Raw genomic sequence first — 23,940 nt, 5'->3', positions numbered from 1 at the left:
ATAACACACAGTTGCCAAAATGTTCACAAATAAATAAATAAAGTCAAAAATAAATTAAGATTAAATTAAAATTGAGGTCATAATCAATTTATATCAGTTTGACTGATGAACTTGAAGGGTTTTGATTGATTCACACTTTCAATGCAGCAGTTGATTGGCTGTTTTAGAAATCAATCTCTCTCATATCAGTAGGAGTTCCTGCTCTTTCGTCCTCCACCTCCTCATCTTTCTCCATGGGTCCTTCCTGAAGCCCGCTCCTCAGCCGCTGTCTGAGGGCGTATTCGATCATTTCACTGTAGCACTGCAACACCGTCTGTGATGAAAGAGAGAAAGAAAATGATTACTGAAACTGATGCAATTCTCCCCCATTTGGTATTACCATTCAAATCTGTCCCTCTGCGATCTTCTGCTGCTGCTCACTAGTCACTTCCCTTGTCTGTTTGCATGCATGAAGCTACATCTGCTTGCTGTGGAAGAGGATTAGGGCCACATGTGAAAAATGTATTGGAGTTCTGAGAATAAAGTCAGCATTCTATCAGAATAAAGTTAGAATTCTGAGTTTAAAGTCAGAATTCTGAGATTCTGAGAATTCTCAAACTCTCAAACTCAGAATCCTGACTTTATTCTCAGAATCTCAGAATTCTGACTTTATTCTCAGAATCTCAGAATTCTGACTTTATTCTCAGAATCTCAGAATTCTGACTTTATTCTTAGAATTCTAACTTTATTCTTAGAATTCTAACTTTATTCTTAGAATTCTGACTTTAAACTCAGAACTCAAATAATTTTTTCTAATGTGGCCCTAATCCTCTTCCGTATCTTGCTTCTCCCATCAGCTGAAAATAAAAAAGCAGGTTTGCAGCACTCACTAGGTCAGTGTGGCACAGCTCCGCCAGAGCTTCGCTCATGTGAGCCAGCTGAGCGGCCCCTCTGCTGCTCAGGCCCCGCAGGGCCGAGTTCAGCGACGCCGCGGCCACCAACGACGGAGGCGCTCCCAGGAAACGGGAATCGCAGATGCACATGGCGACCAGCGTGTCGCTGTGCCGCCGCAGCGTGGAGTCAGACTCCCCGCCTCCCCTCTCCTCCACAGAGGCCAGGAAATGAGGGAGGAAGTCCTGAGGAGTGACCGCTGCCGTGTCCCATCGCAGAGCCGCGAGGATGACACGCTCCATCTCCTGGTGGAGGGAAGAGAGGGAACGGTAGAATGCACGAGTCAGAATAGAGTAGAGTAGTTACGCATTATAAGCAGTGATGCAGCTGTAAATAAAAGTTAAAAGCTGGTTGACTGTGTTCTCCAGTTGGTGATCATTAGAAGACATCACAACCAATTTATGCATTGTCCCTTTAAAGACCCTATCTTTGTATAACTTACATCAGTCTGACACCACTTACTATGATGTATACTCTTCTCATAAATTGTATTCAACTCATGAACTCTATTCCACATGTCAGTGGTTGGGTTAACTGAGTTTAGGTGGGTTTACCCTCCTCTACATCCCTGATTATAAGGCATCTTAAATCTCAAACGATCAAATGTTCACCCACATTGCTCTGTATGTTTTGTTTTGACTGACTCACCCGCAGGTTGGAGGGCAGGAAGCTGTACTCGGCCGCGGCGCAGAGAGCGTCGGCGGTGACGTTCTCACACTCTGTGAGTTTTGAGGCGATGAGGATGCAGGCGGCGGTCAAGCAGTAGGGCGAGACGGGCAGGGACAGAGAGGCAGACAGGTACCTATCCAGCAGAGAGACAGACAGGGGGAACACCGCCTCGTCACAGCCGCACTCGCAGCACACCTGGAGAGGAGAGAGGAGATGGAAGAAATCAGTTCCGCTGCTGCCACACTGACACAAACTTCTCAAACTAGCAGGAGGGAAATGGAGAAGTTGGGGGGCGTGACGGCGAAAGCGTGAGAGAATCCGTACCTCCAGGGCCCATTTGGCGAGCTCCTCCCTGCGCTCTGGATCCCGCTGGATGAGGGTGATGTAGAGCATGGAGGGCATGTACCTCTCCTCCACCTGAAGCAGCCTCTGGATCACACGCTGCCCGGAGACGGTGGGGTCCCAGGCGGCCCGCAGCTGAGCCGAGCCGCTGATCTGGGCCTGGTCCAGGGTCTGGGTTTGGGTTTGAGTTTGGGCCTGGGTTTGGGCTTTGCTCTGGCCCCGGTCCTGGCTCTGGTCGTCCTCCACCTCCTCACACCACAGAGACACAGACATGCCTCTGTCCATCCACACGGCCTGCTGGGTAAAATATACACTTGTTTTCCTCCAGCGAGAAAGAAACGCAACAGTCCGCGTCCTTCTGCCAGCTGAGGAAACTGAATCGTAACCGAAAGTGTTGCTGCACCTGATCCAGCTCTCTGTTAATGCTGGAAATCGCTCCTTATTCCGTGTTGTAGCTGTTGTGAGTGTGTCTCCCTGCGGTGCTGTGCTGAATATTACTCCTCAACTATCTTGTCTGAGTTTTATACCCAGCGGAGAGAGAGAGAGAGAGAGAGAGAGAGAGAGAGGGAGTGGTAATGAGGGGAGGAAGATAAAAAAAAAAAGAGAGATCGTAGAAAGGGGCGGCGACCGAGTGAGTGACATAAAATAAGAAGAAGACAACAATGCGGCCTGTGCAACAATTGCTTCAACAGGTGGGGAGAGGGAGAAAGAGAGAGGGAGGGGAGGAGAGGAGTAAGAGGAGCAGACAAGAGAGGGAGTGGCCCGCAGGGACGGGGCAACAGCTTGTCTTCGACAGTGAAAAAGAGAAGGGTGGAGGAAAAAAAAAAAAAGAAAAGGCTATGAGGGGTGAGAGGCAGAGAGAGGGGAGAGAAAAGGTCATCTCCAGACTCTGACAATGGGAATGGATAACAAAGGGATGAGGGTGTTTGTTTACGAGGAGAATATGGGAGGAAATAATTCAAACATTGGACGTATGTTTCATTCTGTCAACTGTTAGGAATAAGAAGTGAAATATTTTGAGGTGGCAAACGAAATGGTCTCAAATTCTGATACATTTCTTGCAGATTTCCCCTGATCCAGCTGCCCTGATCCAGCTGCTAACCCTGTAAGAAATTCATTAGAATGGGTTTCAATGGAGAGTTTTAGTGTCCCATGATGGTCTAAATGCTGTTTCTGAGGCTTTTCCACCCTGACAAGGAATAAAATCCAGGGGGAAACACTGCATCACTGGCCTCTAATGCTGTAACAATGTTGTTTCTGACCACAGGAGACATCGTCACACTTTCCACAGTGAAAATAAAAGACAGCAAACAAGATTTTGGAATACACTACCAGTCAAAAGTTTGGACACACCTGACTGAATGTACTATGTTTTCCATTATCTTAAAGCCATTTTGATCTAAAGGCTTATGCTTAAATACTTGAAATTTGTTTCTTAGACAAATATAAATAGTGAAGTTGATGTCTGTGTATGAATTTCTTTCCAAAGCCTTTTCCTTTCCATCAAGGCAAAGGTATGATACTTTAAAGAATCTAAAATATAAGATAGTTTTGATTTGTTTAACACTTTTTTGGTCACTGCATAATCCCATTTGTGTTATTTCATAGTTTTGATGTCTTTACTACTATTCTAAAGTGTGAGAAATTGTAAAAATAAAGAAAAATGTGTGTGTGTCCAAACTTTTGACTGGAAGTGTAAATCCTGTCTCACTAAATGTGTTCATCAAAGTTTTGGCCCGGAGCTGCCTCTCTCTCTCTCTCTCTCTCTATTCTCTGAGGAATCTCATTGTCAAAGCAACCTGTGTCCCGTCACCCCCCCTCCCCTCCCCCCTCCTCCCTGTGCTTGTGGCAATCTGCTCCCCCTGTTTAAAGAGCAGTGAAGCCACCGGGTGGGGCAGGGAGGGGGGGGGGGGGGAGGTATGTGCAACAGACAGTGGAGCCCAGGCAGGTCAATGAGCTGTATTGTCTCCCTTTACAAATCAGTGTCAGACAACAGGCCCTGGCCTTCTGCCTGCTGCTGCCTCCTCACACACAAACACACACTTCACACATTCACGGGGTAGACACACTTTTCACACGCTCCCCGGGGATTCCCCTGCCGGTCACAATGGGGTCGCACTCACCAGTGGAGAATACAGATTGTATTTGACACAGTCATTACAGGTGGCTTTTCGCACATTAAGGTTTCACTGGCGGCTCGCGTTTCAACTGGGCGTTAAAGAGAGGGAGACGATGACAACGCACCGTGATCACGCTGAATTGATTTGAGCAGAGTGTCAATAACTCATGTTCTGTTCAACATACAGGTGACGACCGTTTTTACTCAAATAGTGAAGAGCAGAAACAGGGATAACCCTTTAAATTAGGCTAAATAAGTAAGTAATATCCAAGTAAAATAAATTAATTACTCACTGCTAGTTATTACATCTGTTTTACTTGGATTTTACTTAGTTATTTCTGGTCATTACTGTGTAATTAGTGGCCTGTAATTTAAAGGGCTACTGAAACAGGTTCATACAGAGTAGATGCTGAGTTCAGGAGAAACTGTTAATACTGACTGAAACGTGTTTGTCATGGTAAATAGGGAAAAGGCACTAATAGTGTGCTGGCTTTAACAATTTTCAACAGATTGTCAAATAGCTAAGACATCATCTTGGAGGACTGAGGCCTTGATATTTAATTTGAGATAAACAGATGACTAACAGACTAACAGCCTGTCAGTGGTGGTGAAGTGGTAAATAAAAACTATGACTTCCAGTCCTCAGGCAAACATCCACCAATATGAACAAAAATGAATTATATTTCAGAAATGCATTACTTTATGCTTTCTCCCCCTTATATTACTCTGTACTGTGAATTTACCTCATACAGATTAATGTCAGCCTAAAGAGGAGGGTAAACTGAGATCGGCTGGGTTTACCCTTCACTTCATCCCTCTTTATTCCATTTATGTGACAACAACAAAGCGTTGGGGACATTTAAGCAAAAAAAAAAATGTACGCAGCTTGAAACACAAGTGATAAAACCCCCCAAAAAGACCAATAACAACATAATCATGGCACGTGTAAAATCGTCATACAAACACACACATAGAGAAACCTTAAGAGAATCACAGCCGTGATTTTTAAACAACAAATCCAAGGCTCAGATCTCCCATCAGAGAGTAGATCTACAGCCACATCATCTCCTGCGGATGAAAAGCTTTTCCAAGACCCCCAGCATAATGACAGCAACAACAGGCCGTAATCCTCAGACACTTGGCCGATTGTAGCATTAGTGAGAGAATATGGGGTTTAAGGCTGTTGACAAGGCCTTCGCCCATAAAACGGGCTTTGAGCGGTGCTGAAAGCAGATTGAGTTTGAATGTGGGACTAAGTGAGTTTGGCTCTGCCAGTCAAGTGAGGTCAGGTCGGGGGGGGAGGAGGGGGGTGGGACGGGCAAGAGAAACAGTGTGACAGATCGTCGGCCTGTTTAAGCACCCCACTAAATTCATACGTCGCAGCTGTATTCAAACAACACGGACGGAGGGAGAAAGAGAGAGCGGCGGGTCCTGTGAAGGGGGTGTGTGGATCCCCGCCCCTCATTTTCCAGCTCATTTCCCGGGACAGTGGAGAACAGAGGTCCCTATTTTCCCCCCAGCCTTTCACCTCACACAGACACCTGCTGGTCAGCGGGGGGAGGAGAGGGGAAAGGCCAAAGTTTAACCAGTTCACAAGTTAAGACACTAAATAAAAACTAACAAACGCATCTTATTGTAGTTGTTTCTTTAATGGGGGGGAAAGCAAGGATTTCCCAGAGTTCGATTTCCCAACATGCCGCACGGTTTTTTCACATTTGCCGTTTCAGCCTTGTTTATCTGTCCAATGTCTGACTTTTATCAGCTGCTCAGAAGCAGTTATCTGTGTGTTGAGCTGTGACACTCTAAGCACTTTTATCTCTCATCACATTCAGCTCTTGTCTGTGTCTCAGTGAGTGAGAGTGTCCAGATCCGTTTATGTCTGTGGGAACTGCTGAGAGACACTTTGAAAAGGTTTGAAATGATGTAAAAGGAGCAACTTCTAGTGAAAAAAAAAAAAAAAAAATCAGAAATGTAAAGTTTGAATAACCGCGTTCTGGTAAGATTCAACCATTTATTTGGTAATAATCAGTGGGTGAAAATGTTACGACATAATACAGATAATTACAAACCTAAAAACATTGCCACGCTGCATGTAAAATCTATAAGGCATGCAAAAGTTTGCATAGGGCTGGAATGGCATTATACAGTACTAACAACACGCTGCCAGTAGGTTGATCCTTCATCTTCATCCCTTTTGAGTGACAGTGGCAAAGGGGGGGGGGGGGGGGGGGGGGACAGGGAAATTTAAACAAAGCGCAACAGGCTGCATGTATGCCGAAAAACACAAATCGACAAACCGAGAAGGAGACAACGATAAAAATAATGCGGGGAAATGTAAAATAGCAGCATCATACAAAAGGAAGAGGGAGGGGGGAAAAAAAGAAAGAGAAAAAAAAGGATGGCAATACTCTCTCGCATAGACGGAAAGACATGTAAACAAATGACAAGCTATTACGTCATCGATACGGAGGAGAGGACGACATACGTAAAGAACCAAAAAAAAAAAAAAAGAGCACTGCAAATACAGCTATAGTGTTTACACATCTTGGATAATAACATTCATAAACATACATTTAAAAAAAAAAAAGAAAAAGCCTCGACAACGCCCCCTGCCTCTTACAGACGGTAACAACAGTCTTCTTCCTCCACTGCTCAGTATAGTATAATCAGTCTCCCTCATTGGATCCCATATATCCATGATGTATATATAGATTTCATATATAAATATCTTTCGTACATCTCTTCATGTCAAAACCCCCCCGTTTCCCGGGAGTTAAGGGTAGGTGGGGGGAGCGGTGCATGCTGGGATAGCCGCGGCCGCCCCCGCCTGGGACTGGCTGAGGAGGCGCTGCGTCTCGCTGCTCTCCGAGTCGGGGCTCTCCTCCTCGGAGCTGGAGGGAACGTAGAGACCCAGGACCTCCTGGACCTTCACCGGAAGCTCCTGGGGGGAGAAGAGGAGGAGAGACGGAGTCAGCACGTGGGGGGAGGAGGAGAGAGTAGCAGGGAAAATTCCATGACTTTTACACGACTTTCCATAGTTAAATCGGAGCGCTTCCATGACATGAAAATTAGATTCCTTCCTACTTTGTTAGTGTTGTTTTTTTTTAAAGGGGAAATCTTTCTGGTTTCTACTACAGTAGGTTTTGCTGTGAAGGAAAACATATGAAAACCATCATCTAACGCAATCACTGTGTGCATCAGGGTTGGGATCAATTCATGAATGAACTCGTCAACTCCAGTTCAACTGAGGAACTGTAATTGAAATTTGAAAAAAAAAAAAAACTTACAGGAAACAGAATTGGAATTTCAATCTGTCTTTCAAATCTGAGATTACAGATAAATGTGTGAGTGTTATATATTATCAATACGGAATATCATAAATTGTTAAAGGTTCCTTTCAGGTGGTGTTTGATGTATAACATGTAATTGTAATACATACATTATGATTGAATGTACTTGATTTGTTTAACTGTCTTTTATTTGATTCATATTGTTTGAATTATAATGTTTAGTAAGTCCAAAATTCATTTCTGAGGATTTCTGCTCTTGGTTTATAACAATAAAAACTACACAATGAAATCTGGACTCACTCAGGTATGACGAGCACCACACCTAGCCGCACCCAGATGACACCCATGTATTGTGTGCACCAACCCTCGCACCACTTCCTACCTTGCACTGCACCAGCTGCAGGTAGATGGCCTCCGCTCCCCGCAGCACAGTCTGCAGGTCCAGCTTCATCGTCAATTCATTAATGTGCTGCGGATAATAGATAAATGCATTTGGTGCTTAACGATGAAGAAATGGTGCTGCGTTTTCCCATGTACAAAGTAACTGTAACACCCATCACACACACCTTCAGAATAGTGTTGAAATCATGGTCTGAGCCAATCAGCTCCCCTCGCTGGGACTCCAGGATGGAGCAGGCGATCAGCAGGTGGAAGTTGTCGCAGGGCAGACGAGACCAGAGGACCTGAGGAGCAAAACAGGACGTTATTAACTGAACAGTACCGGTCCTCATCTCTGATTGGCTGGGTCGCGATCAAAGACGTTGTAAAAAACCCGATAAATATACGCCGGTGATCACATAGAAGTTAATTGAAATGTTAATGCACTAACTGAAAATCACCAGACGGTACTTAAAACGAATAAGCAAAAATGATAGTAAATTCTGACTTATTTGAGGGGCTGTCAATGGAAGACTGGTATGGAGAAGAAGAAGAGAAGTATCAAGAAATACATGAGAGAAAAACTGAAGAGTTAGAGAAATTCCAGAATCAAATTGGCACCGTCAGACACTATGTGGGCCGCACGCTGTTTTAAGAACTGAAACAAGACATGGCCTTTGATTTTAATACAGCAAGCAAGTGCCGACTTACCATATTATCCACCAGTGTTATGGGACAAAGGAATGACACCAGTGAACCCTATGGCTGCAGTAGCTATGTTGGCCTAAGTGATGGGTTGAAACGGTACATTAACACAGCTTGTTAGCCGTTCTAAAATCACTGTAAAGCATCTTGTGGCTTATTGCTTAAATAAGATATTACATTAACCCAGATTGATTGATTGATTGATTGATTGAGTGAGATTCCACCACGACTACATTACAGATTCTGTACAGGTCCATGGGGCATTCGTGGTTTTGTGGTTTACAGCTACAGCTAGCTAGCAGTGATTTCAAATCCTATTGTAACAGTGCAAATATCAGCCACAATCCCTGTCAGACTGGGTGGTGAATTGTGAATATATATGTAAAATATATATTCCCGACATGCAAAAACAAACCGAAGGAGATTTTTCCTCAGACACGAGTATTCAAAGACGAGAGTAGATGGAATAGTTCTTTCTGAATACGAGAAGAGGATTGCGGGAATTGTGTGAAACTTCTCAGCGAAGATGTGAAGACTCACAGCTAAGGTTAAAGTTTCCCACTAACAGAACAGTATAAAACTTCCTTCTATACTGCTCTATAAACGACAGAAATGATTTGCAGAAAGTGATTTTGTCGAGTGCTGTAAACCGTGATGAAGCTTGAGGAGTGAAGTGTCTGACGTCTGGCTGCTGATTTCATCGACTGTACATGAACTATTTCAGTGTCACACAAATACATCTATATATGTTCCGCTTTATGTGGAAAAATGGCCAGTGTACTACAATGTACAAATCGTCAATTTGTATTTCCGAACATTATGACTGCCCCTTTAGTTCTTTTAGGACTGAGCTGCATGAACCAACGGCTAAACCAATCAGATGGTGCTTCGTGATCGGACATAAACACATGTGTCTACATTGGAGTGAAGCTCTGAGAGATCGCTGAACAAGAAGTGCGGAGGCAAATCTGTACACAAACCGGTAAATGTTAAGTAGTTTTCACATGAACTGAGGCATGTGCAGATAAACCGGGATATGTGGGAAGGAGAGCTATTTGTACATTTACCACATCTCTGGTAAATGTACAAACTGACCGGTCCATGTATACATGTACCACACCAGTCAGTAAATATACAAATTGACAACATTGTTTTTCCACATGAACCGTAACACATCTATAACATGCTGTGGCCGTTGTGCTCTCACCTCCCACAAGGTGAGGATGTCCTCAAAGGAAAACTCTCTCTTGAACCAGATGAGCAGCCAGCGGAAACAGAAGCACAGAGAGCCGCTGTCCTGAGAGTCTGACGGACACAAGGAGACAGAGATGTTTTTTCCCCCCAGTTATCAACTGACAAAAAAGAATTAAAGGATATTTAGATCTATATGAATGAGTAATAATCCAAGGATAGAGCAAAATTGAGAGATACTTTGTGACAGTCTATCATGATAATGTAATACAATGCTCCTCCTGTGTATATGGAAATCATTTGTGATATATTTGGAACATATTCATTTTCATATCACATTTTTTGTTTATTTTTCTGTCGCAGTATGTTCTACTGCTGCTATTTTGCACACCCTGCACACATGAAAGGGAAATTCATGCTGGAAATTCATATTTTCATTCATATACTTTTACTTAATGGACTCTAGTGTTATAATTGTCGGCTGTGTTGTGTTTAATACCCCCTCCTCCATTTGCTCTATTCCCATTTATATCCAGTTTTTCTTCGCTGTATCCTATTATCTTCCACTACAGCGACCCAGTTTCCCCACGGGGATCATTAAGATTTATTCTAATCTGATCTCTAATCCAATCTGACTGCATGACTATTAGCCGACTAACCCAGGTAGTCGCACAGCTCCGGGTCCAGAGCCTTCAACAGGATACTGAGCTGGAGGAGCTGCTGCTTCATGGCCTCCTGAGACTCTTCAAAGTTCTGGTGCTGTAGAGAGAGAGAGAGAGAGAGAGAGGAAAGACTCATTACTCACTCAGTAGCCTGTGGTAACAGCTTAATTAAACACATATCAAATGTCTTCCACCTTCCAAAATACTGCTGCTGTGTGTGTGTGAGGATAAAGTGTGAATAACAGCCAGATATTGCAGTTTGAGAATACAGCATGGTGTGAAATATGCAGCTCAAAGGCACATCACACTTCCCTGCTCATAAGGTCCCATTCAGTTTGAAACTCCAACAAAGATCGCATTGACAGACATCCTCATCAGTCTGGACCACAATGCACCGCTGCATATTTAGTGGTGTCTGCCTGCTGCATAGTTTACTCTTTCCTTTAAGCCAAGAATGAGGCACTGAGCCTCCGAACAGGAAGCATTTAAATGGACATTCTCAGCAAGAACAATAACATTTGCATTGGAATCAATAGCGGTAAACTTCTAATCGACACCTATTGTTTTAGCATTAGTGATGCGCTGAGCTGCACTCTAAGTCCCTGCTGTTTTGTAGTTGCCGCTGGCTGATGATGCCATCAGTAGGGCTAAAAAATAATCTATTGATTCTTTTTTTCGATTAATCATTTAGTCTATAAAATGTCAAAAATAATGACAAATGGCCATCACAAGTTACTACATCCCAAAGTGATGAAAGGTAGCAAATCTTTGCATTAGTAAAGCTGTAACCAGCAAATGTTTGGTATTCTTACTTGATAAATGACTAAAACGATTAATTCATAGACAAATCGATTAATTGACTAATCGTTTCAGCACTAGCCATCAGTAAGTCACCTGTTATAATATCGCAAAAATTGTATGTGAATTCTGTAAAAGCCACGGGTTTGTGACTGATCCTGACTACTCACCACCAGCTCCATGAAGCCTGTCAGACACCAGAAGGACTCCACCTCGTTCTGGGTGACAAACAGCAGCGGGGCCAGGAGGTCGCTCATGCCCTGGACATAGCCTGGACAGAAGAGGAGACAAAGACACCGTCAGAGGGACCTGGCATCTGTCTGGCCGGCTGACCAGTGACAGCTGAGGTCATTTGAAACACTTCAACGATGTGAAAATCATTTGTAATAAAGGTGTACTGGTAGCATCTGTAGTATATTCAGGATTTGGTTAATTCAAAGGCAGAGCAGCTTTTGTTTAGAAGAAAAGCCTTGGCTATGAAGGCTGAATGCCATTCTGTTTCATTAGGCCTAACCTAGTACACTGTTCTTTATCTATTAACCTATTCTGAATAAACTGGTTTTCCATCAATAAGCTGCATTTGACCAGTAAATAGATAAATAAATAAATAAATAGACAAATGCAATTGATGCACTTGTTCCTGTATTATTTTAGAACAATGAAGTCGTAAATTGAGTAGAATGTGGATCACTACTCATTTAGGCTGATCTACTTAATAAAGTACTCGGATTATGTACTTGGATCATGGCACATGGGATAGCAACATCGTGTCCTGTGTATTGATAAATGCTCTGTACTCATATCGGTTAAGAAATGTTACTATCGGTGGACCTGTGCTTGCAAACAATTCATAAATACATACCAAGATCAAAGTTGTACATGCAGTATGTCATCAGCACGTCGTGAAGCAGAGTCAGTCCTGGATTGTCGTTCCCAGAGAAGAAGGTGTTGTGTCTGTCTGTCCTGCTGACGTCCCTCTCTGCCACAACACAACAAAGACCATTAAAATTCAACGTCTACTGCTGACCAATAAAGTGAAGAAATCTCTCTTTTTTTTTGACAGACAGCTGGTCTGACCTATCAGGCTGCGGTATCCTCTGAGGAGGGAGTTCCTCATCTCCTGTTCTTCACTGACCGACTTCCACTGCACCTTCATTCTGAAGTATTCATCCCTGAGGAGACAGAGGGGCGTTGAACTGGCGGACTGCTTTAATGTGTAGTAACATTTGAATCAAGGGGGGTGGGAAAGGGGCACACAGTAATAAAACACTAACGTTTTAACCCGCAGAATGTCCTCCCTTTCTTTGGCGGTGCTGTTCCAGGGATAAAAGCCCAGGAGGAACTTCCACGCCTCTTTCCTCAGGGACGGACTGATGCCCTGGAAGAGGGTAAGACAGGCATCAAAACACACACATCTGGCTGAGGGAGGTAACAGAGTGAGAGGTCTTCCAGATGAGGGAAATGATGTACTGTAAGATTTACGGTCCTACCCCTCTGAACACAAGCTCTTTGATTCTCTCTGGGTTCTGCACTCGGCCCTCAGGGTCCAGAAACTCCTCCCACTTGTCCAGAGGTTTTCCCCTGCTCACCTCGGGTCTGGGTCCAAGCTCCGCCCCCTGGATGGACAGACAGAAGCAAACACAGACATGTGATTCATCACTCGGGCTGATGTCTCCCTGTATGCTATCACAATCTGTAATCTCGATATATTCCACACTGACGTCTGCTTTCCACAGGATTACAGATGAATAGACTTTCGGCCCCAAAAAGTTATTGTTTTTCTTTATTCTTACACAGGTGATGAGTTCAAAGCCGGGCTCTTCGTCAGGTGGGGGGTGCGCATTAGGGTCCTGAGCAGTGCGAGGGTGGAGGGGGGAATCTGGAGGCCGCAGGGCACCCCTGAAGAAATTAGTGACTTTGGAGAATCCGCCAAAAGTAGTGGCATAGGGGTCCTGGATGAATCTCTATTCAAGTAGACAGAGAAAAGAATTACAAACAGAAACAGATGTAGAGGCTTTTTTTCATTTAAAGTGGCATTAAGTAATCTATGACCTTTATCGACCTCTAGCTGAGACCAATAGGAACTGTAACAACACTGGCTTAACTTATCTCCTCCTACACAAGTGAAATACTGTAATAATAGAATTGCTTTGTCATTTGCTTTTTTTGGCTTGAGGCTTTGTGGCTGAAATGTGTTGCGACACCGGTCACTTGCTCGTAGCACCATCCTCCATCATTGAGCAGTTGGAAATAGTAGGTGGGGGGTGGTGGGTGTCTTGAAACTCCAGTGGGTGGGGAGTTTTTGTTCTATAATAGAGTACGGGCTGGAAAGTGAGTTTTCAAACCCTGACCAAGTAATTGCTGAGTCATTGTTATTGATCATCAACCCTATCAACCCCCTGCAGATATATTATGGTCTGTTTGTGCTATGGGGCGGTAAAAAATGTACTTATTGCCCCTTTAAAATGCACAATGCGCTACCCTACAAGTTTACAAAGCATACCAAGTGCTAAAATCTGCTATTGTGTGTCTTGTGCTTTGTCCTGCATCTTTATGTTTGTCCTATACCATTCTGTTCTATGTTTGATTGTTGATCAGTTGGATCTAGTTAGACTTATTGTCTGTAAAGCCCTTTGAGACATGCATGTGATTAAGGGCTATATAAATAAACACATTTTAACTTGGACCCTCTCCCCTACCTCCTTTTCTTTCAATCAAAAACAAAAAAACAAAACAACTACCGAGACAAGATCAGAGCCTCCATCATCAAGGAGCTGCAGCTCGTCGAAGGACTGAGAGAGGGCGCCTGAGTCATGAGGGTAGGCAAGGAACAGCCGCCCGTCCACCGGGGACCTAAAGATAACAGAGAAACACACAAACAGTAGGAGTCATGTGATGCCGTTCCGATCATGTGATGTATCAACAGGGAGATAAAACAACACTGTACTGTACATCAGCTGCTCAGCTAATCATCATGAGATGCACTTTCACACACTTACAGGACGACCCAGACAGACAGAGAGCCGCTGGTAGGCTCGTCTGGTCATACTTACGGAGCCAGGATGATGTAACGCTGCAGGGCCCGCAGCAGCTCCCTGGTTCCCCCTCTGTGGAAGTGCAGAGGAGGCAGTGGGTGGCCCCCCCTGCTGGTCAACACCAGGAAGTTTCGGCCCAAAGAGAAGCGGGCCCTCCGGAGAGAGTACAGCTCTGACAGAGGCAAGGAGAACGACCACTGGCCTGAAAACAAAAAGGCAAAAACACAGCCATTATTCATAGTTTCTCCTCTGATTCATATTTTACACCCTTCCATATGTGACTGAAAATAACACACACATCCCCTGTGCATGTAATCACAGCTAATATGACAGAAATGCAAACTGTACCTGACTCTTTGACTGGGACATGCTCTCGATCTTTCTTCACTGTGCTGATAACTGCCCAGTCCGGCTCATACCCAGGGTCAAAGTTCGTATCCTCCTCGCCTCCTTCTCCATCCTAACGGGTAGGAAGCACAAAAATTAGAATTATGTTTCAGCTTCAAGAGGAGGATGGAGGAGGATGTTTCAAGAGGAGAGCGACAAGTATTTCTTCTCTGTCCATGAATATCAAACAGATGACCGCTGACCTTTTTAGTGTAGAATACGGCCGGGGCAGTTCGACCCTCATCCTCTAGCGGGCTCCACTCTAAAGCTGGTTCCCCACCCTAAACACAAACACACAGTTATCCCAGTGCTTTGCTGATCAATTTCTTTGTATTTCAGTAGACTTGACTCACACAGATTCTCTTACCCGCTCCACAATGCGGATGAACCCGGGGATGGTGGTGTCCTGGTTGCTCCTCTTGGCATTTGTGTGGAGGTAAACCCCCTCCTTCTCAAATATCAGCTGAGGACAAGGAAAACCCCACACATACAGAATGTAAAACAGCAATATCCATTATAAAGGGTAAGCTGAGCTGTAATAAGACGCCTCACTTCCAGTTACACTGGATTCCAGTCATAGGAACAGGCTGGGCAAGAGTATGGCAAGTGTATTCTAAATCTGTGGGGAGGGGTGGGGATTGACTCTGGTATGTGCTATGGTAATAATAAGAGGTTGACCTAATCTCTAATTAGTCACATGAAAGCAAATCACCTAGTCATGCCACCTGATCTGTGTGGGGACTCCCCCTGGAAACGACATCTATATAGATCTATTGCATCAAGGACATAACTGACCATAAACAATATGATCATAAATCTGAGCTATTATGTAACCAGTACTTACTTGGTAGGAAAGTTAGCAAAACTAACACTTAGTAAGTGAGAGTTACATATCACTAGCACAGATACTTTGGAAAATTCGACATACATACCTACAGTATGATTCATCAAGCAGCACTTTGTTTCAATAATATCTCCACTTCTAGAATTGGATCACACTGCTCAGTGCTCACTACCGCCCACTGTGGAGTATTTTGATGGAAGTATAGCTTAGGAAAAATAGGCCAATCAATTATAAAGTTGACGTTTTACCAAAACCAGTGCTGCTTGGTGGATTGGAAGTATGCCGAATTGAACAGTAGCTCCTAACTGTTCCTTAAGAGTCCCGAGTCTTGCTCTACGAGGTTTGTGTATTTGCCGATAAACAAGGCAACATTAAATTGTTAGATTTTTGAAGGGAGTGTGGCGTCACGTTCTCTCCATACAAGAAAGCAGGACATATCATATTGTAAACACAAAACGGGTGTAGAACTACTGCATCAACAATATCATAACTGACCAGAAACAACATCATAATATAGATTTGGGGCATCAAACGCTTTATCACATAACAAGTAGCTACGTTGGATGAAAGAGATAGCAAAACCAGGAGCTAGCAAGTGAGAGATGTATCACATGATCAAAGGACGTTTTGTCTGTCCGGTCAGTCGGTCAAGCCGAGCCAGCTAAACAGAATCGGATTCATCTAAAAAAGAACTGGGTGGACCTTACTATGATACACCATCGACTGAGTTAGCTAGCTATCCTATCTGTATGGTAATACAGCTAGCCGCTAGCTAGAAGCTACACACCGGAGTTCAGGTTGAGTGGTTACAATCAGACAAACGGCATTCATGTCTGTAGAAACTGCCATTGGTTATGACTTATGCATCGCAAACTTTGGCTAGTATAATGTTTAGCTAACAACCAGATCGGCTGGTTCAACGTTACATACAATTTGTATGACTTTGAGAAGGTGACAGATCCACCCAAAATATCACAACCAAGTGGCAGAAAAGTTGCTAACAGTTACGTTAAACTAAATGTACAAGCTGCCAGTGACAACCCAGGTATACCTTATAATTCTCCACCTTTGGCTCCATTCTTCCGTCGCTTGTGTCTCTCTGCTCGGTTTTTCCAAAACAAAAGTTACGTCACACTTCCTCCCTCCGAGAAGCCCCGCCCCCACGAGAGACGTCATTACACATATGGGCTACAAGGAGCCAATCAGAGGTCAAACATATGTAACAACTGTAGGTAAATTTGTAGCCCATAGGTTTATGATGCATTCAAGTCGTATAGGAATAACTGCGGGAACGTTGGAAGCTAAAAGCAACGTGTCAAGCCGCCATGATTTAAGTCTCCTGTGGTCTTTGGTTACTCCTGCTGATCATCTTGTTTCCACACTTAACAGACATGCACTTTGTGAGTGATACATTTGAGTGTATATTTCACAAACATTGCAACCTCAACCACAAACGAAAAATCCAGCGATGAAAATTGTTCCTTTTGATGGTTTTATTTGACATTAATATGTCATCCTCTACTCTGCCAGTATTCCTTTTTGGTGACATCAGACGTCAGGGATCAGAAATAGGGTCCATCTAACCCTAACTCCCGAGTGTACCAAGTGTAGTTTCACCTGAAATCTAGCGTGAACGTTATTTTAAAACGGAGAGCTCATAGCTTCCTTCTTTCCCATACGACTTAAACGCAGCATTAGCATTGACAGGTACAGGCAGGTAAGAAGCCAGCGGTTTGTCTCTCGAATGTATCATTTACTCACACAAATGTTGACAGAATCCATTATTACACAAAATTACCATTGGTAGGCCTGATCTATCTGCAGTGACGCCCGCCATCTAATAGCATTTGCCACAGAAACCCGCTTATATCGACTAATTTTCTGCGGGCAGAGTGGAACAACGTCTTTGGTCACTGATCATGAATGAATTTAATTCACTAAACAGTCTTGCACAGACGCACACAGCTTAAAGGGAAAACTGATCCTGAATGCTGCCCTTATGTGGTTTCGATATGGTTTCCACATAAATTTCTTGCCATTTGCTTTATCTTTGCTCGTCAGTGTAATAATAAAAACACTTAGGCTAAGGTGGAGGGATCAAATTAAATGACAATTCTTTAAATAAAACACAAGAAAACGGAAAAAATGTGCCAACAAAGTAAAGTTTGGATGAAATAAGGAATTGCAGTATTATCTTTAAAGCCTGTCTCTGTTATCAATATATTTGACAATCTTTTTTTAATTATTATTATTATTATTATTATTATTATGCATGCTTTAATTGCCTTCTTACTATCAGATAATTTAATTAGTGAGTCCACAACACCTTTATTGTGGATGGTAAACAAGCAATAATTAGGTTGGTGTGCGACACTCTGGACTTGTGAATATGAAATTTACCCGAGAGGCACAAAGCCTCGATTGTATTGTCAGTGAGGAATTAATTCAACTTGTGACCAGCTGGCAGGCAGGCCGAGGTGAAGATGGAGGAGTAGGAGAGGAGCTAGGAGAGAGGAGAGGGCTTTGTAATTGAACGGGGCCTTGAGTCGTCCACGTGCACGAGAACAGGGCGAGCACGAGCCCGCCCACTGAGCCCAGTCACGTGTACAACGTGCGTTCGATTGGAACGTCTGTAAACAGGCGACGTCAAAACTGCGTCAAGTTAGTCAGAGTTAGTCCGACATAAGACCGGATGTTACCGATTCCACCTTCAAAATAAAACCAAGATTTGTCAGAAAAACGGATTAAGTGCGTATTGGGGTCATGGTACTCACATTGGTTAAGGGCTGATTCTGGGCAAAAAGCAACAGTTGTATTCCCAACTATCACAAATTCCTCCTTAAATATTCCCTTTCTTTTCAATTTGGCACTTCGTATTACACACAAAAAAGTTGCAACCGTAGACTGTAACACGTGTTCGTCAACAGGGCTTTTACTTTGAAAGATTTGGCCGGAAGTGTTATATTTTTATCCTGGCTAACTTGCCACTGGTGAGGAGTCTAGGGGAGAGAAACCCAGGGAGAAGACACACAACGCAGGATTAAAAGAAGCAAAGTTTAGGAAAGATAAATATCTGGCAACGAGGAAGGAAGAAACCGAACAGGTAGGCGAACTTCTGCCCTCGTTTGTCCAATTTATACTTCCGCGTCTGGGCTCCTGCTAAAGCGTTAAACATGGAGGTGAAATGTGGGTCCCATCATGAGGAGGCTGCACACAACACTGAACAAACAAGATCAACAACAACAACAACAACAGCAGCAGCAGCGGCAGCCGCCGTGCAGAAAAGTCCGTAGCATGCACTTTAAAACAAGGCGGGACGGTTGGCAAAGGTGACAGTGGAAACAAAAAGAGGATAAATCGAGAGCAGCGTCGTTACATGGCATCGGGCAGCAGCAGTGGTTGCTAGCAGCTAACCATAGAAAGAGATGGGGGGGGGGGGGACTGCGACAGTAGAGGACAGATCAGTTTATCCAGGTCGTATTTATATATTTATCTGCAGGGGGTTCAATCTGATTAGTGCAACGGGCTCCAGCTCATAAACTGATCCCAGAGCAGAAATAAGAGGCATCCATTTCCAGTGATTGCTCTTGTCATTTTCCCTATTTCTATGTCACTGATGTTGTTTTGTTTTTCTTCCAGGCATCACCAGCAACGTGCATCGTCTCCCCGGCTCTCCCCTGGCTCTCTGATGCATAAGGACACGCAGGCCTAATACACCATATCATAACAGTCACCTAGTGCCTCTTTACCTGCTAGATCTTTCATTTTTTTAAAAAAGTAGGCTTAAACCAGCAAGACCGACGAAACAGAACTGCCATACAGATTTATCCACCTGCAATTTGTGCAAAAGTTCGATACGCCACAGCAAATCTAAGAGCTACCAAGTTGATTGTCAAGATTAAGCTCGGCGCCCGAAATCAACAAAATCTCTCAAACCTGCATCTGATTCGACTGAACCTCCACACTCTTCACCTCTAAAGGCGTTCATCAGCATTGTTACATTCCTTCATCAAGTAAACCCGTCTAAAAGAGAGCGACTGGCAGTACTTTGCACCATCATGGCCTCCATCACCCAGTCGTCCGACCCGGAGATCCCCGACAACCACAAGGAGAGCTGGCTGGCGCTGCTCTCCGCCGCGGAAGCCTACTGCCAAAAATCCGGCTGCGACCTGGCCATACTCACAGCCTGCAGGAAGTTCCGGCCGTTGGCGTCGGCGGTGGCGGCGGAGGGAGACGGCGTGAGGAAGAGGGAGAGCGGCGGCGGCGCCTTTCCCCGGAAGTGCGACTTCTCCTACAACGTGTGGGGTCAGGGGGCGCTGGGCGAGTCGGCCCGCCGCTACATGGACGACATCGCCGTGCTGCACTCCACCACCATGCTGACCGCCCAGAGGCACACGCGCCAGCCCGGGGGGGAGGGCGGGGCCCAGCTGGTGGTCGACCTCACCGCTGACACCCAGGGGGGAACCAGGGGGGTGAGTGTGCCGCCCGCCTTCCCGGACTGCACTGTGGTATCTGTTTATTTCTGATGTCAGCGTCCTGAATGTTTGTTGTCGTTGCAGAGCCTGACAGGAGACGGCGGGGCGGGCGGAGTCAGCCCCAACGCCAGACTGTATTCCCAAAGCTACCCGTCCATCTACAGCGCCGGGGCCGTCACCGGCCAGGCCGGCGGGCAGAACGGCAACGGGGAGCGGGAACGGGAGCGGGGCGCGCTGGAGGAGGCGGAGAGAGGGAGACAGAGGCCCGGGATAGTGGACCTGGAGGAGGAGTGTGAGGACGAGGAGGAGGAAGAGGAGGAGGAGGAGGAGGACATGGACGAGAGGAGACGCAATCTGAACGAAAGCGCCGGTGAGGGTTGAATCTGGTAACCTGCACTTTTCAGTCGGTCTGTGTGCATCGAGTACTGATGTGTTGTGTCTCTCTCTCTCTCTCTCTCTCTCTCTCTCTCTCTCTGCTTCAGGCGTTTTCTCGATGGACGAGGACTCTCTGTCCCGCGACTGTGAGCCGTTCTTCGAGTCCGACGGCGAGGAGGAGAGTACTGATGGTGAGAGCGTGGGATGCGGATTGAAAGCGGTGACACGGATGCGGGTCTGTGTGTTATCAGGATGTATTTTTTAATGTCTTTGTTTGTTTGTTTGTTTGTTTGTTTGTTTGTTTGTGGTAGGCTCGCTGAGTGAGGACGCCCCCCCTCCCTCTCGCAGCATGGCTGTGGGTCAGGCTGCGTTCTCGTCCCGTCACCCCCACCCCATGGCCCTGGCCCGCTCGCTGCCCGTCTCTGTGCCGGTGTGGGGCTACAGAGGGAACCGAGGGGCTCCGGGAGACGCCAACAGTGGAGAACGGGTCAGTGCACAGGAGCTTTCCTGAGTGTTGCATACAGTAATACAACAGTACAGACATGGTTTGCATGTGCAGAGGTGCACCGGTACCAAAATGACCAAAACCAAGTTACGACTCGACGTGCATTAAGTTATTCAGTCATTCTAGTATTGGCCTAGTATAAAACAATTACAGGAATAAGTGCATCAACGGTGTTTATTTGTCATTTGAGGAAATTATGCTGTGACCGATGTCTGTGACCAACAATCCTCAATCAAATAAACTAATAACAGTGATAGATAATAGTAAAAATAGAAAATAGGTTACATAACATAGGCTAGAGGATATAGCTTCTCATTGTTTTAGTCAGAATAGGTTAATAGATAAAGAATAGTGTAGTAGGTTAGGCCTGATAAAACAGAATGGTATTTATCTTTCATAGCCAAGACTGCTCTTCTAAACAGAAGCTGCTCTGCCTGTGAAGCAGCGTTTCATCATTTTCACCTCAGGAGACATTTTTGCTCCCAGTGGAAAAGTTTTAGAATGAGCCGCAGCTCATGTCATTAATTTATTAATACCAGGACAACTTCATTTGCCGGGTCAGCGCTGATCCTAATACTTCAGATGCTGTCACTGCATCTAAGAAATTCTCATAGTGTATTGTGTTTTTGAACTATTGGTGAAGAAGCAAAATGGGTTGTGGGAATTATGCTGGTGTGACAAGAGTAAGAGTAGATTTCATGAGCCTGGATCCCAAGGCAAGAGAATTTGTTTCCATCAAACTGTTGTTAATTTTAAACAACCTTTTTGAAATATCGCAAAAAATAAAATGCGAATTCACTGTGTTTTCATCAGCTGAGTTGAAGCAACTTCCTGAATGCCAAAAAGATCCATCCAAGAGAAGAAACGAAACAGATAAAGAAAGAAAGAATTGATTAGAATGGATAATTGGGCAAGCATGGTGGAGAGATGTTTTACAAGTAACATTTCCAAAGCCACTTTTCATCTGTCGGGCAATAAAAACGAACCAGGGCTATGCCATTATTTATTCAAAGTGAGTTTCCATTGCTAATTAATGCACTATTTTTTTATTGACAAAAAAATCATTTCTGCCTCAAGCGACTGTAAAAACATTTTTTGCGAAATTTGAGGACATCGATACATCATAATTCACGTGAAACTACCACCCTCGTGTTGCGTGCTGACACCCAGACCCTCCCTCCGTCCTGCAGGTGGGCTGTGCGGACCTGGAACACATCGCTGCCAGTATGAAGGCCCTGCTGGCCCCCGGAGCCAACGACGGGACGGAGATGTTCGGAGCCCTGCCCCGCCCTCGGCTCAACACAGGGGACTTCTCCCTCAAACACTGAGAGAGAGGGGCGCAGAGAGAGAGCGAGAGAGAGAGAGAGAGAGGGAGGGAGGAAGGGATAGAGGGAGATAATTGGAAAGAGAGAGAGAGAGAGAAAGACACCTTGATTGGCCGGCAGACGTGAAGTATGTGACTCGAAAACAGTGTAAGAAAGCTAGTACCTCCATTTATTTATCACTAACCAAAAGTAACGGCACATGCTTCAAGGAATAACTGAGAAAAAGCGATGCTGTTAGAAACACTAACACCATTCTGAACACTAAACCCCTCGCCACTCTACACATTTCAAAACACTAGCTACTACACATCCTACAGCGTTAGGATCGGACCTCAGGATGTCTGCTTAGTGACCCGCTGCACTGACCAACATGGACACTAAAACATCGTGTATGACTAACTGACACCGCCAGTTGTTATGTACCTTGTGGGGCGATGCTTAAAGGAATAGGCTACACCAAGCTTTTGGGAGATTGGCCCGTCGGTCAACTTATCTGGTAAGTGATGAGAACAGAGACACCGAAATCCTCCATGTGTCCCCGGTAGATCATTGGCCCCCAGTGCTCCATGCTAACACTTTAGCATTTACTATGTTGAGTGATAGTAGCGTTATGAGATCTTACAGCTGCGCTAAAGCTAAATGGTTAGTAATCTGAAATGATATGTGGCTAAGTCTGGCAGTTTTGTGTCAAAGATTTAAAAAATTTACATTGAGTACAATCCAAAAATAACAATGTGTTGAACTAGTAGGGACTACTTTTCCTGTTTCCATAGGAAGTGGAAGTGGTGGGCAAAGGGAATAGGGCTAAAAGGGCTAAAAATTACTGCGCAGCGGATGAATACTCACCTGAAATAGCTCCAAAAATAAACCTGGCTACGTCAGCTATATTGATTTAATGATATTTATTTTTTTTAATTTATGAGTCTACAGGCCATATAATATAACTAATTAACTTTTTTATTACCAAAAGGTCAGTCTTCTATAATGATAATGCTAACCGCCCACTATCGCTCAACATTGTGTATGCTAAAGAGTTAGCATGGAGCACCAAAGTGAACGATCTACCGGGGACACATGGATGGTTTTGGCGTCTATGTTCTCATCTCTTAACAGCTAAGCTGCCCAACAGGACAGTCTCCCCAAAACCCTGTGTATTCCTTTTAACGGGGTGGAAACACAGAAATGGTTGGGTCAACATGAAGCTTGTGGCTTTTGAAAATGTGAGTGGAGGACGCCCGCGCCTCCCCATAACATGCCTATTTGTACTTTTGCCAATGAATGACTGACTGATAGAATGATTGTAAATCAATACTATCTGAGGTGTGGAGGACAGTATGATAATTTGCTCCAAATATCTTGTTGACTGACTGAATGAATGAGAAAGTGACTGCGTGTGTGTGAGAGAGAGAGAGAAAGAGAGAGAGATGGTTTGATTTGAAAGAAATGCGTCCATCTCCAATGTTTCAAAAACGGATAAATGTTCAGTTTAAGTACTTTTATGTTTCAAATAAAGGAGCAACACAACAGAATAATGTGATTATTTGAACATTAACACATTCAAGGGTGCAATATGATTGAAGGCCTGCAGAGGGCGCTGTGAGATCTGTGTTTGAATTACTAAAACTCCACTGACTCAACACTGTACTGTACCACTAATCCCTTAAAATAACCTTACATTTACATTCATTTACATTAATTCATCCCATAATTCATGCAAAATCACCTTAAAATTAGTTAAGGGAGTTATTAATGACCCCATCGAAACCCCCTCAATCACCCCCATTTTTTTAATATGATGAAAAATTCAGGGAGACAGGAACTTTCCATTAATAACTCCTTAATAACCCTGTAATCCATGCACAAAAGGCATAAAAAAAATCCCTTAATTACTAGTATCTCCATGAATCCAC

The 23,940-nt window shown here is 44.4% G+C and overlaps 3 protein-coding genes across 3 annotated transcripts; 1 reads left to right on the top strand and 2 right to left on the bottom strand.

Annotated features, from left to right (window-relative positions):
- Positions 1-163: 163 nt before the first annotated feature.
- On the bottom strand, positions 164-2,214 carry ccndx (cyclin Dx). Its single transcript, XM_071907583.2, has 5 exons — positions 2,156-2,214; positions 1,924-2,086; positions 1,579-1,794; positions 870-1,175; positions 164-313 (listed from the first exon to the last, which is right to left on the bottom strand). Exons 1-5 carry the CDS (start codon positions 2,212-2,214, stop codon positions 164-166), a joined length of 894 nt encoding a protein of 297 aa, XP_071763684.2.
- A 3,843-nt stretch (positions 2,215-6,057) lies between these two features.
- Positions 6,058-16,473, bottom strand: tbc1d17 (TBC1 domain family, member 17). The gene is made up of 17 exons (XM_071907597.2): positions 16,402-16,473; positions 14,874-14,969; positions 14,710-14,787; positions 14,468-14,579; positions 14,138-14,321; positions 13,826-13,937; positions 12,878-13,048; positions 12,575-12,700; positions 12,359-12,462; positions 12,162-12,256; positions 11,947-12,063; positions 11,255-11,355; positions 10,284-10,383; positions 9,641-9,738; positions 7,917-8,033; positions 7,733-7,819; positions 6,058-7,001 (listed from the first exon to the last, which is right to left on the bottom strand). The coding sequence occupies exons 1-17, from the start codon at positions 16,426-16,428 to the stop codon at positions 6,834-6,836; spliced, it is 1,893 nt and encodes a 630-aa protein (XP_071763698.2). The 5' UTR covers positions 16,429-16,473; the 3' UTR covers positions 6,058-6,833.
- A 1,848-nt stretch (positions 16,474-18,321) lies between these two features.
- On the top strand, positions 18,322-23,553 carry akt1s1 (AKT1 substrate 1 (proline-rich)). Its single transcript, XM_071907613.2, has 6 exons — positions 18,322-18,453; positions 18,990-19,822; positions 19,910-20,195; positions 20,308-20,391; positions 20,512-20,687; positions 21,896-23,553. The coding sequence occupies exons 2-6, from the start codon at positions 19,409-19,411 to the stop codon at positions 22,031-22,033; spliced, it is 1,098 nt and encodes a 365-aa protein (XP_071763714.2). The 5' UTR covers positions 18,322-18,453; positions 18,990-19,408; the 3' UTR covers positions 22,034-23,553.
- Positions 23,554-23,940: the final 387 nt, after the last annotated feature.

This window comes from Centroberyx gerrardi, chromosome 7 (genome assembly GCF_048128805.1).
Source record: "Centroberyx gerrardi isolate f3 chromosome 7, fCenGer3.hap1.cur.20231027, whole genome shotgun sequence".
Classification (NCBI taxonomy): domain Eukaryota; kingdom Metazoa; phylum Chordata; class Actinopteri; order Beryciformes; family Berycidae; genus Centroberyx; species Centroberyx gerrardi.
Note: the sequence above shows the minus strand (reverse complement) of the source record. Positions and strands in the feature narration are given on the sequence as shown.